At 36.6% G+C, this 19,617-nt stretch overlaps 1 protein-coding gene and 1 long non-coding RNA gene across 5 annotated transcripts in view; both read right to left on the minus strand.

Annotated features, from left to right (window-relative positions):
• The window catches only part of LOC110972003 (L-rhamnose-binding lectin CSL3-like), a 31,258-nt gene extending 25,796 nt beyond the window's left edge, over positions 1-5,462 (minus strand). For 2 of the 3 annotated variants that reach the window (XM_051949212.1, XM_051949213.1), the window contains exons 1-5: positions 5,112-5,462; positions 4,050-4,082; positions 3,896-3,961; positions 3,104-3,236; positions 1,429-1,532 (exon numbers count right to left, since the gene is read on the minus strand). In XM_051949212.1, the coding sequence (XP_051805172.1) occupies positions 1,429-1,532; positions 3,104-3,236; positions 3,896-3,961; positions 4,050-4,082; positions 5,112-5,130 (355 nt within the window). In that variant the 5' untranslated portion in view covers positions 5,131-5,462. The remainder of the gene's footprint in view (positions 1-1,428; positions 1,533-3,103; positions 3,237-3,895; positions 3,962-4,049; positions 4,083-5,111) is intronic. The other variant, XM_051949211.1, reaches the window with a different exon arrangement.
• Positions 5,463-17,336: 11,874 nt separating this feature from the next.
• Positions 17,337-18,934, minus strand: LOC127534329 (uncharacterized). 2 transcript variants are annotated; one of them, XR_007942433.1, is made up of 3 exons: positions 18,646-18,934; positions 17,809-17,953; positions 17,337-17,650 (listed from the first exon to the last, which is right to left on the minus strand). It is a non-coding gene; the product is annotated as an uncharacterized LOC127534329 (long non-coding RNA). The 2 variants fall into 2 exon arrangements; XR_007942434.1 differs by having other exon boundaries at positions 17,809-17,917; positions 18,646-18,926.
• Between the last annotated feature and the right edge of the window lie 683 nt (positions 18,935-19,617).

Here is a 19,617-nt window from a genome sequence, read left to right on the forward strand (position 1 = left end):
CTCCAAGTCTCTGTTCTCTTCAGACTGCATCAGGTTGTCCTCCAGGATTTCTCTAGACTTTGCTGCATTCATTTACCCCAGTGGCGGCTGGCCCATAGGGGGCGCTGGGGCTCCGCCCCACCAGCTGTGGAGGGGATTTTTTTTTTTAATTATTATTATTATTATTATTATTTTTAATCAGCTTCAGTTTTACTTAATAGTATGTGTGTGCCTACATGTATTTTAAATCATTTAAACAACATTAACGCCAACCGACAACCGAATTTCCGCCGAACTACAATATGTCATTCTCCCACGGGGCGCTCGGCAAAGTACCCCTGACCTGCAGATAAATAGCCAATCAGGTTATGGTTGCTAGGGGAAAATTACTGACAATTGGCCTATCGGCGTCACCAAATTTAACGCCAATGGGGCGCTGGAAATGTCGCCCCAACTGCTACGTAAAAAGCGTGAACGTTTATGATCGCTAGAGCTACTTGAGGAGCCAGCGATAGTTTTGGTTCGTAGTGTGACTCCCAGACTCCGTCCTACATCAGGAGGAAAAGAGGAGGGAGAAGATAAATAGACACACAGGAACAGACACACACAGGAGCAGAGACAGAGTGTCTTTTAAGTTTATTTTACATTCAATGGGCAGTATGTAATAATAATATAGTTGTGGGTTGGTTGGTTGGTTCTCAATTCTTTGTATGTTACATTTTTATAGGAAATGTTCTCTTTCATTCTCTCTTCAAAAATAACTCAACCCACATTGATAGCATAACGTCTAATATGTCTGTAAATTGTTACTTCTTCTGTGAAACTGGAAACTGAAATGAAATTATCATTGTGGACCTGTAGTCATTTTCCGACTGTTCATTTGAATGCTTATGCTAGATTAGGCAGGGAAATCTGTTGGTACACCAGCCCCACCAAGATGTTTTTTCACCAGCTGCCACTGATTTACCCTCTACCTTTACAAGCATTCCAGGACCTGCTGCTGAGAAACATCATGATGCTGCCACCACCGTGCTTTCTAATAGGGTTATTACTTTTGTGATGATGTTCAGTGTTTGGTGTCCATCAGACATCATCTAGTCTGATGGTCAAAAAGCTCCATTCCGGTCTCCTCAGACCAAAGAACCTTCTTCCAAGTGACTAAACAATCTCCACATGTCTTCTGGTGAACTCTAATTCAGATTTCATATCACCGTTGTAACTCCTTCAGAGGAGCCATAAGTGTCTTGGTGGCCTCCATCACTAATCTCTTTACTGCAACTCCTTCATTTTGTGTCAAAAATGCCAAATTAACTTTGATATGATTCAGTGATGAAAAGCAATAAAAATGGAGAGCTTCAGATGGAGATGAATACTTTTTGTAGACACTGTAGTTTTGATTCTAGTGTTGCCTCAAACTAATGCTTGTCAAAGCTTCTCGGAGCTGCTTACCTTCACAGGTGTAAGTCACATCCAGGTACTTGTAGGTTCCCCTACAGGGGTCTCCAAACTCTGAGTTGCTGGCTTTGATGGAACAGGACATTCTCCCGTTACAGCTGTGGGTGTAGATTAATATGAGACAGCACTTTGTTTATGTCCAGAATATAAATATGAAATCACACACAGGAAGTCTGATAACCATGGAGAAACCACAAGGAAGAAGAAGGAGCAGATCAATGATCAAGGATTTCTACAAAGACCATAAGAAACTCTTTATAAAGTCAGTTTTTGTAGTTTCCAGCTTTGATAAATGGTATGATTTGATAGATTATTTTTAAAGCCAGTACAGGCTGTTCTGTTAAGGTCAGATACATTCACAGCAACTTGAATTATTAGTTTCGGTGATGAAAAAAGTTCTGTTGATTACATTAATTCCATGGTCTTCTCATTAGTGATTCTGATCGACTACAGCTGCTGACTCCTCTGATCCAGTTTAAATAGAACCCATTAGATCCACTCATTAGACTCAAACACTACAGTGGGAAAGTCTGAGGAGCTCAGCAAAGATCTGAAAAAGAAAATCATTGACTTGAACAAGTCAGAAAGTCATTTGGAGCCATTTGAAAGAAGCTTCAGATCCTAAATCATCTGTTTGTCAGAATAAAGTTCATGGTCCAGTTGTGTTACTGCCACCATCAGGAAGAAAACACAAACTATCAGCTGCTGCTGAGAGACCATTGGTCAGGATGGTCAAGAGTCAAGCAAGAATGATGAAAAAGCAGGTGTGAATGAATGAGAAGCTGCTGGAACACAGCTGTCAGTGTCCACAGGGTTTTCCATCAACATGAGCTGAGAGGATCCATGAAGAAGGAAGTTCTTCCTCTAGAAGCAGAACCTTAAAGCTCCACTCAAGTCTGCTGCTGATCACATGGACAAAGAAAAGACCTTCTGGAGGAAAGTTGTGTAGTCAGATGGAAGAAAAACTGAAGGTGAGGCCTTTAACCCCAAGAACACCAAACCTACCATCAAGCATGGTGGTGGCAGTATCATGCTCTGTGGAACTGGAGCTTTCCACAAAGTAAATGGAATAATGAAGAAGGAGGATCACCTCCACATTCTTCAGGAAAACCTAAAACCATCAGCAGAAGGTTGATCTTGGACACAGTTTGATGTTTCAACAAGACAATGAGTCCAAACACACATCAGACGTGGTAAAGAAATGGTTCCATCAGGCTGGAATGAAGGTTCTAAACTGGTTTCCCCAAAGTCCTGACTGAAACCCATCAAGAACCTGTGGACTGATGAAGAAACAAGTCTGAGTCAGAAAGACAACAAGTTTAGTTGAACTGAACCAGTTCTGTCCAGAGGAGTCAAAGATGATCCAGAAGATTGAAACCACAAGAACTGAACCAAATATTACATTTCATGTTTCCAGAAGACCTTTAGTAAATCTCTGAAAGAACCTCAATTCATGATTGTTTTCATGACAAAGATTCATGTTTCAGTGATTCCATCATAGAAAATTCAGAGTTCTGTGAGTCATTGGAAACTACAGACTGATATGATTTATGTGGTCTTTAAAAGTGGATGGAAACTTTGGTTCTTGACTGTACGTCTGTCATCTGAGAAAAGATGAATGTGTGCAACATTCATCACAATGTTTAACAACAGCAGCCAGAATCTTTACCGTTCAGCTACTTTTCCAGAGAGTCGTGAGCAGTGGTCATTCTGGATCTGAGAGGCCGGACGTCCATAGGAACACGTGATTTTGTCTTGGCGTCCATATACAGCCCTGAGGACGGAGATAACATGTCCTTGACCTGAAGAAGAAGAAGAATATTTGAAGAATCTCAGAGGGAACAGACATGACAACAAGGGAGTAAATAAGAGACACAAATTCAACCGATTTTGTGTAACATCAACGAAATCAGAAGAAAATCCCCTGAAACCTCCTCAGAACCATCTGGTTCTTCATCTTCAGTAACTTTATTAATGATCAAAGTTTACCATCATACTGTGAATCACACCTGGATGGATGTAAAACTGATCTGGAGTCAGTTTTTATCAGAACTCAGATGTGTTTCTCCTCCTAAATGTCATGGTTCTATCTGCTGGACTGGTGAAATTCTGAGGCTCAGAAATGATGGAAAAAGTCCATTAAAAAGTGATAAATCTGGACCCACCTCTATGGACTTCAAGTACCTGGAATGTTCTAAGTGAGACTAAAGTTAAAGACTGGAAGCAGGAAAGGAGAACATCTCCTGTAGAAAGTTCTAGAGTAGACCTACTGACAACTGTAGAAAGTTCTAGAGTAGACCTACCGACGAAATTGAAAATATTCCCAGTGTCAAAGTAGAACTCTGACCATTAACAAAGTTACTGCAGATGAAGAACCAGATGGTTCTGAGGAGGTTCTGGTTGGAGGTTCTGACGGGTTTTCAGGTGATGCAGCTACAAACAGAGCAGAACTTGATCTCACCACAGTTCAGATGAGCCTCAGAACCTTCACACGTCACGGAGTGATATTCATAACAGCTTCCAGGTTCTAACAGATCAGAGATCAGCTTCAGTTTGAGTTCAACATGAAGGTTTATGAATATAATCAGAAAAGAAAGGACACCTTTAATGTTTACCTGAAGTCATGAGCAGACACGCTGCCATCAGCACTGAAACACAGAACGACTGTTTAATGTGTGGAAAGATTCAGAAAAATACTATATTTATCACTTTAACCTTCAAAAACCCGACATTACTGTACAGGAAGTAAATATTTAGATAAATTAGCAGCACAGAATCACTTTTGATGTGACTTTCTGTCATGCAAACATGTAAAGCTGAAACTAAAGGCTCCTTAAATTGGAAATAATTCAATTTTTTTTATTTATAATTCGGATTATTGAACACTGTTTGGACTGCATTGATCAGAATTCTCCTCTACCAAGACGTTTTTAGCTTCTACCATCTAAATTCCTGCAATCTGGTGAATTTTTATGCAATAATTTGTTCCTTTTCTGAATCAGTTTAATAAGAAATTATTTATATCAATAAATTGTATAATCCATGAATACCTTCCTTAAAAGAGGTGTGGCTAGAATAAAACATCTAAAAATGTTTATAAAGCCGTGTAAAGTCGCTCCACAAACACACTGATGCAAGAAAATTAGGCAGACAAATGTCCCAAACAATTCGAAAATTCAAAAAATGAGACAGACAATGACACAAAACAAGAAAAATTCAATATAAAATAATAATAAATAGACATAAAATGACAAGAACGAAGCACAAAATGACACAAAAACATGAAAAAAATTATAAGAAACGATTAAAAAACGAGATGGAATATGTCAACAACGAAACAAAATGACAATAATTAGACGCACAGTGACACACAACAATAAAAGCACCACATAAAATTATAATAATTAGACATAAATGACAAAAACGAGACAACGTGCAAAGACAAATAGAAAATAAATGACACAACATGGATGCACAAGTACCAAAAATTGCATTTCAACCTTAATTTCTGTTATTTTTGAACTTTTAAGCAGCTGATAGACACAAACTACTTAATATTTCAACATTTTAATTATCATCCATTAGACTCTGGAACCAAACTGAGACTCTTGGTTCCAGTTTTCTACTTCAATAAGACGTAAGCATAATAAATGTTCATTTTACAGTTTTCTACTCACTCAGAGGGAAGCTGGCCATGATTCAGACAAACTTCAGCTCGTTGGTGTTCGGGAATTCTGCGATGTCAGAAGAAGAATCAAGAGGCAGACTCAGAGACACTCTGGAGACTCAGATGTTGACAATAAGGTTCACTGATATCAGGAGAAATGATACAGCGAGCAACACAGTGATGTCAGCAGCATCAGTTCTGAGGAGTCTCTGGCCTTGGGTACTTATACCATTTTGGAAGGCGTGCCATGTTTATGTCACACTCCAAATATGGAGACAGGAAGGTTAGCTCTGGCTCCATCTGGACAAGAATACAGCGATATGACCTTGTTATTCTGACTAGCAGTTGTCTTCCACCCCTATGTTATCTTTAGCCAGCGCCAGTTTGTCTCATGTCGTGTAGGAAAAACAGGTTTGCATCCTGAGTTAAGGAGAAACACAGGTCAGAGGTGACGCCTTGTAGAGTAGTTTGGAGTGACAGCTACCCGGCAACGACACTGACTCCGACAATGACGAGAGTGAACCCGGCATGTTTGATGTCAAAATTGCCCAGCTGTTCAATTCAGATACAGAAGACGAGGACTTTGATGGATGTGTGACAAAAGATTGATCAGAAAATAATGTGAGTGTATTTTTAAATACATAGTAGAATAAAGTTCAACCAAACTCACTGTTTTGCTTCCGTTTCCTTGTTTTAGCATGCGACCAATAATACGGGGTGCCTTATATATGACTTCAGTACAGAAATAAAGCCCGTAATCGAGACTGCGCCTTACAATCCGATGCACCTCATGGTGTGGAAAATACGGTAAATTTTAAGCAAAAGGGAAAAATTAACATTTCTAAAACCCTGGTTAGAGGGCTCCAGAAAACTGATCCTGTAACATGTGAAAACAAAATATGTCTCATCAAAATACACTCACAATATGATTGATCACATTCTCCAGTACATTTTAAATCCAGTCAATAATAAATTCAGTCACAGAGTAGATGTTATAACTCAATTAACAGACGTGAGCCTCAAAGGTTTATGCAGGGAGGAACGATGAATGGGAGCCTGTCAGGGACCTGTGAATGACATTGTCTTTGTATCTCAGTTAGACGTTTCCCATACTCAGCCATTCATTCATCAGTCCATAACAGAGTGACTTTGTGTGTTCAAAGGTGCTCCAGCTCCTGTGGACGTAAGGCGACTGATCAGAACCTCATGAGGCTCAGTGCTGTGGTTGAATATGCAGTGCTGAGGACTGAATACAGAAAAACTGGGATAACTGGGAGGACATCGTGACATTTTAACAACGTTTTCAACATGTTTTCCATTTTTCTTTGATAGTAAAATTCAAGTCTTCTTTCCTATCCTGAGTTCTGTGCAGACGTTAGTATCTCTGCTAAGCTGTAAATCCTGCTAGAACCATTGTGATTCTGTTGATTGAACTCATCTGTGATTGATTGATCTCATCTGTGATTGATTGATCTCATCTGTGATTGATTGAACTCATCTGTGATTGATTGATCTCATCTGTGATTGATTGATCTCATCTGTGATTGATTGAGCTCATCTGTGATTGATTGAACTAATCTGTGATTGATCTCATCTGTGATTGATTGATCTAATCTGTGATTGATTGAACTCATCTGTGATTGATTGATCTCATCTATGATTGATTGATCTCATCTGTGATTGATTGATCTCATCTGTGATTGATTGAACTCATCTGTGATTGATTGATCTCATCTGTGATTGATCTCATCTGTGATTGATTGATCTCATCTGTGATTGATTGATCTCATCTGTGATTGATTGATCTCATCTATGATTGATTGATCTCATCTGTGATTGATTGAACTCATCTGTGATTGATTGATCTCATCTCTGATTGATTGAACTCATCTGTGATTGATTGATCTCATCTGTGATTGATTGATCTCATCTATGATTGATTGATCTCATCTGTGATTGATTGATCTCATCTATGATTGATTGAACTCATCTGTGATTGATTGACCTCATCTGTGATTGATTGAACTCATCTGTGATTGATTGATCTCATCTGTGATTGATTGAACTCATCTGTGATTGATTGAACTCATCTCTGATTGATTGAACTCATCTGTGATTGATTGATCTCATCTGTGATTGATTGATCTCATCTATGATTGATTGAACTCATCTGTGATTGATTGACCTCATCTGTGATTGATTGAACTCATCTGTGATTGATTGATCTCATCTGTGATTGATTGAACTCATCTGTGATTGATTGAACTCATCTGTGATTGATTGATCTCATCTATGATTGATTGATCTCATCTGTGATTGATTGATCTCATCTATGATTGATTGAACTCATCTGTGATTGATTGATCTCATCTGTGATTGATTGAACTCATCTGTGATTGATTGATCTCATCTGTGATTGATTGATCTCATCTATGATTGATTGACCTCATCTGTGATTGATTGACCTCATCTATGATTGATTGATCTCATCTGTGATTGATTGAACTCATCTGTGATTGATTGAACTCATCTGTGATTGATTGATCTCATCTGTGATTGATTGATCTCATCTGTGATTGATTGAACTCATCTGTGATTGATTGACCTCATCTGTGATTGATTGATCTCATCTATGATTGATTGATCTCATCTGTGATTGATTGATCTCATCTATGATTGATTGAACTCATCTGTGATTGATTGACCTCATCTGTGATTGATTGAACTCATCTGTGATTGATTGATCTCATCTGTGATTGATTGATCTCATCTATGATTGATTGATCTCATCTATGATTGATTGAACTCATCTGTGATTGATTGACCTCATCTGTGATTGATTGACCTCATCTATGATTGATTGATCTCATCTGTGATTGATTGATCTCATCTATGATTGATTGACCTCATCTGTGATTGATTGACCTCATCTGTGATTGATTGACCTCATTTATGATTGATTGATCTCATCTGTGATTGATTGACCTCATCTGTGATTGATTGACCTCATCTATGATTGATTGACCTCATCTGTGATTGATTGATCTCATCTGTGATTGATTGACCTCATCTGTGATTGATTGACCTCATCTGTGATTGATTGACCTCATCTGTGATTGATTGATCTCATCTATGATTGATTGATCTCATCTGTGATTGATTGATCTCATCTATGATTGATTGATCTCATCTGTGATTGATTGACCTCATCTATGATTGATTGATCTCATCTATCCCTCCTTTTCCAACACGAGTTGGACCGCATACGGCATAAGAGAATGTAGATGGACATCATAACCCAAAAAACTTCTGAGTGTCCGTATGACATTATCCACGAGTTTGTAGCACTTCAAACCATAATTTACTTTAAAACACTCCTAGTCTTCAGCTGGAAAGAAAAAATCTGCAATCACATTCTTTTTCCCAAAGTAAACAAACAACAGAAATCACGTTTCAGCAATTCATCATGAAGATCAGAAATCAAGTCAACTTAAGTTCTATGTTCAGCTGAAAGAAAAAAACAAGACAGAAAACTGAGTCATCTGTTCCTCACTCAGCATTAAATTTCACATATTGTGTAGTCACAGATTCAATGTTTATTCATCTGTTTTTCATTCATTAATAACTGATTTAGTTTAAAATTCCAGTAACAATTCTTTAGGACTGGAGGTGACTCACAACGTTATTCTCAGTTCTGTTATCAGTTTAAACCTGCAAAATTACATCAAAAAATAATATAGCAAATCATTAAAACCGATAAAAATGAGATTAATCTTCTATAAATCCATTAAACTATCCAAAGTGATTGATCAGAACTCTGTGTAAGTGTCCCACAGTTCCAGGCTCTAATTTGAAACAAAAAATGTTATTATCGAAATAAAACCTGTAGTCCAGCTATAATTAAGTTTAGTGTTCCAGAACCAGGTTAGAACCAAAAATGTGTGCCTGTCATTTTAAAAAATCCAATCTTTTGGGCAGTAAAATGTGCTTCAATCAAATTACCGACTTTTGCTCATTATTTTTGGTGACTGTTCACATGATGTTAAAATTCCTCTCAGTGAGCAAAATCATCAGCTGATCCTAAAGAATATCAGGAGTCTGTGCGAATGGTAGAGACCTTGTCCTTGGAGATAATGCATGTTCTGAAAAGAGTAAACAGTTCAGCTGCCTGTACAGAGCTACTGGGGAGTTCCCACTGCTGCTGTTTACTAGTTACTGACTGCAGCATGACCTGCATGACGTGTGACATCACAGGGTCTGAACCATCTCTGTGTTAAACTGTCATTTAGAATCGTTGTCTGCATGAGGTCAGGTCCAGGTGTGTCCACAGCTTCTAAACATCTCACAGCCATGATAGTCAGCTGATTCTGCAAGAGGAGGAAAAATAGCAGAATTTAGAACAGATAGTAATTTAGAGAAATTTGCATTTCAGAGCAGGGTTCTTTTCAGAATGATGTGTGGACTGGACAGAATGATTGAGTCATTGCTTGATCTATATGTGCTTAACATGGCTGCTAGATTAATTAAGTTCATTACTAGTGTGGAATTAATACAAAGCAGACATGAGATAAAACCAGAGGTGCAGATTTCTCTTTTAGAGCTGCAACTGCAGCCACAGATCTTAAACAGCCACGAACACCACACACTGCTGTACAGAGCCCTGATCAGTAATATGCCACCCAGTGATGGTATGACAAGTGTTTCCACACCAGAACACCTCCATCAAACCCCTCTCTCCCTGTCTGACGTACAGCTGGAATGGTTGCAGGTAGTCCAGCAGTCCCAGGAGTGGAGCTGAAACCAGAGCAGTCTTTACATCCACAAGGCCTTCTGCATGCTTTCTGTCCATTCTACTGCAGGGTGGCCGCTCTCATCAGAGTCCATAGCAGCACAAACACAGATCCAGTGACCACAATAACTCCATGTTATTCAGCAGTGTCAGTCTTTTAGGAGAAACCATCCGCTGTCCTTCCTACAACACATGACCCAGACAGATGACCTTCAGACTGCAGCACTGTAGCTTCACCAGTGAGCCACTGAGACCTCCTTCAGCCAGCGTCTTTAACAGAAGCACAGAGTTCATGTGACGGGCTTCTTTAGGAGGAAAGAGAGGAAGGGCAGTGCTGCCACCAGCCAGGTGCAAATTCACTTCATCACACGTCAGTGATGCAGCACACACTGTAGGACTCCTAACAAAGCCGTGCAGAGCCTGGTCCATCAACTGACAGCCTTTTATGTAAATACAAACAGATACTCACTATTTGGATGCAGAAAAATGCACAGCTCTGGTCAACAACTATGTTATTTTTTAGAATCTAGCGGCAAAGAGGCAAAACTAGAATCCTTGGAGCCAAAGGTGCAGCAGTATTATAAATTACCTGCACATCTTGAACAAATCTCCCTTCATATGGATGATTCTGTTTAGGAATGAACAAAATGTGAGTGTCACATGCACTGTTTCATCCACTAACACTCCTTGATCCAAGAGGGACTGAATTAAGCCCTCTGTGCCTACAACTGCCCTTTAAGTTAAATTATACTCTAATCATAGGAACTACAACATTACAATGACTTTCTTAGATTTAACTTGAACAACACGAGGAAAACAGTTGTCACACATCCCACACCATTCTTTTGTTTTAGCCCAAAGTTCACTAGGAACCTCAGATAAACATGAGGGGGTCCATACTAAAGGGAGCTTTTTGTAAATTTCAGTAGAGGAAAATGAAACACTGTTGATTGAAAGTATTTGATATAGGCTTAACGGTAATGGATTGAAGAGTGGATGCAGAAAATATGCTTGAACATGGATGTTTACACAAACTTAGATGCAGATTTAGACAGTAAAATATACGAGGTAGATGAGGGTACAGACAAAAATGGTCTAATTTCTGTTAACGACAAATGTGAATATTACACGGAGGAGCAATTTAATGAAGTAATGATGAATGGAGCACTGTCTGTCATCCATTTCAACAGCAGAAGTTTAAAATGTAAGTTGGCAAAAATAAAAGACTACTTAAAGCAATTTAGAAAGACTTTTATTATAATTGCAGTGTCAGAAACGTGGTTGAATGATGGGGAAATGGAGGAATATCAGATAGATGGCTGTGAGTTGTATTATGTGAATAGAAGGAATAGAAGGCTTTGTATATCACCTCTAGTTTGAAATGTGATGTCGTTGGTAATATGACAACTGTTGTTGATGGTATTATGGAAATGATCACAGTGGAAATTACTAATGAAAAATGTAGAAATGTTGTAATCAGTTGTGTTCATAGATCACCAGGTACCTGTGTAGAGACATTCACAGATAGAATAATGGAACTGTTTGACAGGATCCAGAACAAGACTGTGTTTTTATGTGGAGACGGAAACATGGAGCTGGAAAAGTCTAGTTCACTGAAGTCAGCAGGTGATGTCATAAATTCAATGTGTAGCCTGGATCTGTTTCCTGTGATATCCAAACCAACAAGAAGAACATGAAAAGTGCTGCTGTTGTCGATCATATTTTCACAAACGCAGTTGATGGAAAAGTTGTGAGTGGGATTTTGATAACTGATGTAAGTGATCATTTACCAGTTTTTACAGTTTATAAAAATTATCAATGTAATACAAAGGAAATCACCTCAGAAAAATGAATAAGAAACAGATCTAAAGAATCCTTGGAGGCACTGAAAGATGATCTTAAAAAACAGAAATGGGATGGAGTGTATGTTCATGATGTAAACGTAGCTTATGATTCTTTCATGACAGATCTGTATGAAAAACACTGGACTCAGGAGTACTACCAAGAAAAATGCTGTTGACAAACCATGGATGACTAAAGGACTACGAAATGCCTGCAAGAAGAAAAATGATTTATATAGATGTTTTTTAAAATTAAGGTCAAACGAAGCAGAAGATAGGTATAAGAAATATAAAAATAAATTAGTATGGATAATAAGAAGGCATATAAAGGACTACTATGGTGACTTAATAAATAAAAACAGAAACAATATGAAAGCTACTTGGGGAATAATAAATAGTGTAATAAAAAATTACAAAGTAAAATCAGCTTATCCAAATTATTTTGTGAAAAATAATTATGATATTGATGATAAAAGTGAAATAGCAAATGAGTTTAATGATTTCTTTGTAAATGTAGGTCCTAGACTTGCAGCAAACAAACCCACTATAAAAGACAATGCAGATCAAAACATCATTATGGATGATGTGGAGAGTATTTTTCTTGGTAAGGTAGGAATAAAAGAAATACTGAATATTGTAAGAAGTTGTGCAGGTAAAGGATCCACTGACTGTGTCGGAATGGATATGATTTTAGTAAAAAATATGATTGAACTGGTTATTGAACCATTTACATACATTTCTCATTTTCAACAGGTGTATTTCCTGATAATATGAAAATAGCCAAAGTAGTTCCACTTTATAAAAATGGAGATAAACATCTTTTCTCCAACTACAGACCGGTATCCTTACTTCCACAATTTTCAAAAATACTAGAGAAATTGTTTGTAATCAGGTTAGACAAATTCATAAACAGATGCAATATTTTGAGCAGCAGTCAGTATGGATTTAGAACCAATCACTCCACATCACTGGCACTAATGGAATTAACTGAAGAAACATCCACCGCAATAGATAAGAAACATTTTTTTGTAAGTGTTTTTGTGGACCTCAAAAAGGCTTTTGATACCACTGATCACACCATACTTCTTAAAAAACTGAGCAAATACAGTATTAGAGGGGGGGCACATAAATGGATTTCTAGTTACTTAAACAGTAGAAAGCAGTTTGTGCAGATATATAATTCTAAATCCAAACTGCATTATATTACATGTGGAGTACCTCAGGGATCGGTCCTTGGGCCAAAACTCTTTACTCTGTACATCAATGATTGTATTTATGTTTCCAAACTGCTCAAATGTTTTCTGTTTGCAGACGATACATTATTTTATTGTGGGGAAGACTTAGCACAGGTGTTAAATGTGGTTAAAGAAGAATTTAAAAGAATAAAAACATGGTTTGATGTAAATAAATTATCACTGAATCTTGAATAAACAAACTTTATGATAATTAGTAACAGAGGGAGAGACACTGGTGCTTCAGTTACCATAGATGGTATTGAAATCAATAGAGTAAGGGAAACCAAGTTTCTGGGTGTTATATTGGATGAACATTTGTGTTGGAAATCACATATACAGTATACAAAGGCAAAAATATAGAAAACAATCGCTATGTTACACAAAGTAAAAGATTCACTGGATAACAAAACATTGCACATTTTATACAACACCATGATTGTTCCACATCTGACCTACTGCATTGAAGTATGGGGAAACGCCTGCAGAACATGCTCAGTCAGTTTTCATTTTACAGAAAAGAGCCATAAGAATAATCAGCAGAAAACGATACAGAGATCCTCCTAATCCATTATTCCTTCATTTAAAATTGCTGAAATTTCAAGAATTAGTATATTATAGTATTCTGCAAATGATGCTGAAAGCTCACACAAAAACACTGCCAGTTAACATCCAGAAAAGATTTGGAAAAAGAGAAAGCAAGTATGACTTAAAAGGAACAGAGATCTTTAAAAAAAAAACAAGGTTTAGGACTAAAATGATGGAACGTTGTGTGTCTGTAAAAGGAATCAGTTTATGGAACAATCAGAAGAAAGAAATCAAAGAATCTAAGTGAAGCAGCACATTTAAAAGATTAATTAAATCCAGTTTGTTTAAGAAATATAATGAAATATATTAAATATATATCCCTTTCATTCGTGTTTGGTGACTTGTATTTACATGAAACATTTTGTTTAAATTTATTTTACAAATGAATGAAATAAAACAAACAAACAAACAAACAAACCTTCTTTTTTAGGAACAGTGATAGCCTTAAGCGGTTTTAACCCATAAGAACCCAGACCCATTTTTCCTTAAAGGACTTAATGAGTTAAGGTCAGACTTAAAGCTTCACAAGGAACAGACTGGGGCACTCACAGTGCTTGTTACACTGGTGTCACCGTGGGTTCTTATGGATTAAGAAAGACAAATTATCTCAAGGCTTTTGTGGCAGCAATCAGTGGAGTGGAGACAGTCTGTTGCAGATTGCTGCACCTTATCATGAGAACATTGCAGTGTTTTCCTTCTGCCCGTGTCGACAAAGCGACCTCGATGTGAGGCAGAGCATCCTGATCTTTGCACAGAGCTTTCTGTGCATCTGTTAGTTCTAGAGGTAAAATGCATTCATTTGTTGAATATAGTTCACTTCTAAGATTATGATTAATTTAAATCCAGAACAGATGGAATGTTAGTTTTTCAGTATGAAGCACTAGAATACCAAACCATCAGAAGCTGAAATCATAGCAGAGAAAAGGTTTATGTTATTTTAAGAAAATAATCATTTTGGATTGAGCCTTGTTTCTTTCATATTAGATTTTCAATAGGGGAACGTTAAACTCCAGTGTTTACGGAGCTGAAACATTCCATTCTACTGATTGTTACCTCGGTGCTCTGCTGTTTGGTGTTTGCATTTCTGCTCTGTTCAGGGAGTGGCTTTCTGAGCAAAAGGACGCTGTGGCTGATCATTTAGTGGAAAAACAACCATCCTTGTACATTTCCATCAACACATGCACTGAGTCCATCCACGTAGTACTACGCCATGACAGCTTTAAGACTCTATACCTGTGAGAAGTCTCAGGATGTACATTTTCTAGACGTATGCTAAAGGCCTTGACACTGCTGTCATTAATATCACAACCCATCGCTGACTCCCACACTTCCTCAAACCGTTCAGTAAATGTTGGCAGCGGCTCATCATCATCTTGCACACAAACATGAAGTTTGTAAGGTTTAGCAGTACAGCGCACATGTTTAAATACTGCCTCATAGCTTTCTCTGTTAGCCATGTCTGCATGTCCAGGTTGTCAGTCCACTGGACCTTCTCAGTAGGAGGTGGATCAAAAGATTCCTCGACCTCGGACCAGTCTGTGCCTTAGGTACAATGCAACAATACCTGCATGTCTGGAACCAGAACATTATACAGTGTAGCTGTAACTCACAACCAATCAAGATAATTCATGGGGCTAGTGAAAGGATCTGGTGCTCTAACCACTATATCTGTGGCCTCCACTGCGATTGTGCTATTCCCACTGGGCAGTAGGAGCAGGCGTCACTGTTCACTGCCCCCTGGTGGTGTAGACTAGTTCTGAGGACGTGAAATATCACCTCACTGGCAGGGAAGGAACCTGAGCTGATGGAGATGAAGTGTTACGGACTAGATATAGCTAGGCTCACCTCCACACACAGCAAGGACCAGAACCACAATCCTGAGAGGGCTTGGACACTGTCCTTTTCCCGGGGTGAGAAGGGCCGGGTGGATGTGGGGAAACTCACGAGCCCCCACTTTGTTGTTCTCACCGGACAACGAGAGGGTCGCCTCTCTATGACTTTGTGTCATGGAGGAAAACTCTGACTGTTGTCTGTTCCTATGCAATGAACAGCAGTTCAGAGTATTCAATGTTCTTGGACTCTCTGGGTGGTTCCTGGGTACCTGGGGACTCCATTGTTCTCATATCCATCCATCCATCCTCTATACACCGCTTTATCCTCATTAGGGTTGCGGGGGATGCTGGAGCCTATCCCAGCTGACTCGGGCGAAGGCAGGGGACACCCTGGACAGGTCTCATATATATATATATATATGTATATATATATATATATATATATATATATATATATATATATATATATATATATATATATATATATATATATATGTATATATGTATATATATGTATATATGGCATGCCGTTTAGGAAATTATATATATAATGAAAGTCGATATATATATAATGAAACTTGATATATATATAATGAAAGTTGATATATATATAATGAAACTTGATATATATATAATGAAAGTTGATATATATATAATGAAAGTTGATATATATATAATGAAACTTGATATATATATAATGAAAGTCGATATATATATAATGAAACTTGATATATATATAATGAAACTTGATATATATATAATGAAACTTGATATATATATAATGAAAGTTGATATATATATAATGAAAGTTGAGATATATATATAATGAAAGTTGATATATATATAATGAAACTTGATATATATATAATGAAACTTGATATATATATAATGAAAGTTGATATATATATAATGAAAGTTGATATATATATAATGAAACTTGATATATATATAATGAAACTTGATATATATATAATGAAACTTGATATATATATAATGAAACTTGATATATATATAATGAAAGTTGATATATATATAATGAAAGTTGAGATATATATATAATGAAAGTCGGAATATAGAATGTTCAGATTTTCATTCCATCTATTCAAAGTTTCATTCCATATATTCAGACTTTTTCCTACTGAGCCCTGGAAGGACATGGCAAACAAAAACAGGAACCTTATTGGACATTTGCTCTTCAGATGAGCTCTTCTGTGATTATCTGTCTTCATGGTTGTCACAGGGAACGGCGACTACGTTTGAGAAAACAGGTAATTTTTAGAGATGTTTTGATTCTGAACACTGAACGTGTTAGCATTAGCTTAGCTACTTAGCTTCGACTACATTTGCATCCCTACATAGCTTAAAGGTTAAACACATGCACCATATGTTGATGATAATGATAATATCTATGTTTATCTTTATAGCTGGTCTTAAGGCTAATTACGAGGCAGAGGTCAGCTGCTGCCTGGACACATCCATGATCACGCCACTGGTGGGACACAATTGTACTGGATTTCAGCTGAAGGCTGCTGTTCTGTCCAAACTGAGACATTTTTATTGTGACATACCCTCCACTGTTGTTAGCTTTTGATTCAATAAATTTTTTTGAGATGAGGAAATCACTATTGCATGTTTCTAGTTAAATACCCTATTTTTATGATATATCACTAAAGCATGCACTTTTTATATTTTCCATCAATTTCACCCAAAAGTTGAATAACTATTTGTGAGCAGTGTATGTAGACACATAATAGAAGCACATTTCAATAATATGTCTGCTGCAGTAGTGCAGTTTATCTACCTAGATTGGTGTAACAGTAAAAAAAAACACATATGCTACTGATGTTTCTGACTAAAATCTGCTTGAAAAGCACAACTGCTTATCTGTCAAAATGTGTGTAACAAAAGTGTGCACTGAACACTGAATAAAGTCTCTGTAGATTACAGACAAAATTTGCATCTCTCATCACAAATTTCTGTTTATTCACCCAAAGTGCATGAGTAAAATACAAAACAGGTGAAGTACTAAAAAAGATTTATTTTCTAGAAAAGCCAATAGTCAACAATGCAGTTTAATTCTGGGACAGTTGCTCCAGCACCGACACCATGCGTCCCATCAGTGCAACCAAGGTTTTCATTCATCTTCTGGATGTTCTGGAGAATGGCAGAGGTCACGTCTTGGTGTCTTCCGATCTGTTCCAAGAACCGTTCCTCTGACCTCTCCAGATACTGCAGAGGATCCAAAGCAGCTTCCTGGTTCCCTTTTCCTGCATAAAAGCACCAAAAATACTAGTTGTCAGTAATTATTTTCTATTTTCATAAACACAGTTAACTTAAAGTAAATGTTCTATTTTGTGATTTTAGGATGGGTCAAAAGATAACATACTGATCATGTTGATGTCTGCATAGTCTAAACAGATCTTACTTGATTTGGTCTGTAGAGAGGAGGACGGCGTGGAGGAGCTGCAGGACGGAACCAGTAAGCTGCAGACTAGTGCTCCTGGTAACTGGACCTCATCATCCAAGGCCGACAACTTAATAAAATGAACAAGACATGCTGTTGATAGCATCTGTAATACAAATGATTTTATCCATTAACTGATTTATTGCTTTGTCCATACAATGTTAGAAAGTGTTACAAATAATACCTGTAATAATTTCCAACAGTGATAAATGCCTTGTTTTATTTTACAACAAAAAACACCAAAAGCATCTGTGTATAAGAAATCAGTGCATTGGATTTCCACATCTGCAAAGCTAGAAAATCACACATCAGAATTTTACCTTGAAATTATGAAAATAGCTGCAGATTACCAGTACTCTTTACTTCATTGTGTTAACTTGATCATTTGAATCAGTTTTTTAGACTTGTATTACTGATACGAAACATAATCAACACATAAATTAAAATGTGTTCGCAAAGAGTTCACTGGTTCTTCAAGGAAAATTTCAATGATAACCATATAGTTCAGTAATATGATTAATGGGTCATTGTGTAACAGCGTGGGAGGTTCTGAATACAGGTCTTGGACTGAAATATTGCTGCTGCTTTCCTCCGGTTTTATAAGGAGTTGTTTCATAGCTTGTTAGCTTACCAGCGGCTAACTGGCTGGCAAACAATAGTTCAACGCCAACCTCCAATCAGTGATCCGGTGTCCGGACCGCGTTAGCTGGCGGAACGTTCATAATACTGATGTGGGACTGTTGTAGCTAGCGTATTCATAGTAGGATAACAGCAGGATGTTGGAGAAATAAAACTTACCATTATCAGGATCGCTGGTCTGCATGGCAGACTCTTAGCGCATCGCACTGCTTGAATGTCTGTGTATTTCAGGCCGATTTCAAAATAAAACTCAATAAAATTCTCGTCCGGGTGAGTGTCCTTCATTGTCGCTTCGCCATACGGACATGTCCCTTCCGGGGCTCGGTAGGAAAAAAAGATTTGATATATATATAATGAAAGTTGATATATATATATATATAATGAAAGTCGATATATATATATAATGAAAGTTGATATATATATATAATGAAAGTTGATATATATATAATGAAAGTCGATATATATATAATGAAAGTTGATATATATATAATGAAAGTCGATATATATATAATGAAACTTGATATATATATAATGAAAGTTGATATATATATAATGAAAGTCGATATATATATATATATATATATATATATATATATATATATATATATATATATATATCAAGTTTCATTATATATATATCAAGTTTCATTATATATATATCAAGTTTCATTATATATATATCGACTTTCATTATATATATATATCAAGTTTCATTATATATATATCAACTTTCATTATATATATATCGACTTTCATTATATATATATCAAGTTTCATTATATATATATCAAGTTTCGTTATATATATATCGACTTTCATTATATATATATCAAGTTTCATTATATATATATCAAGTTTCATTATATATATAATTTCCTAAACGGCATGCCATATGTATATATATATATATATATATATATATATACATATATATATATATATATATGTATATATATATATATGTGTATATATATATATATATATATATATATATACACATATATATATATATATATATATATATATATGTATATATATATGTATATATATACATATATATATATACAGTGCCTTGTGAAAGTATTCGGTCCCCTTGAACTTTTCAACCTTTCGCCACATTTCAGGCTTCAA

This window comes from Acanthochromis polyacanthus, chromosome 6 (genome assembly GCF_021347895.1).
Source record: "Acanthochromis polyacanthus isolate Apoly-LR-REF ecotype Palm Island chromosome 6, KAUST_Apoly_ChrSc, whole genome shotgun sequence".
In the NCBI taxonomy this organism is placed as follows: Eukaryota; Metazoa; Chordata; class Actinopteri; family Pomacentridae; genus Acanthochromis; species Acanthochromis polyacanthus.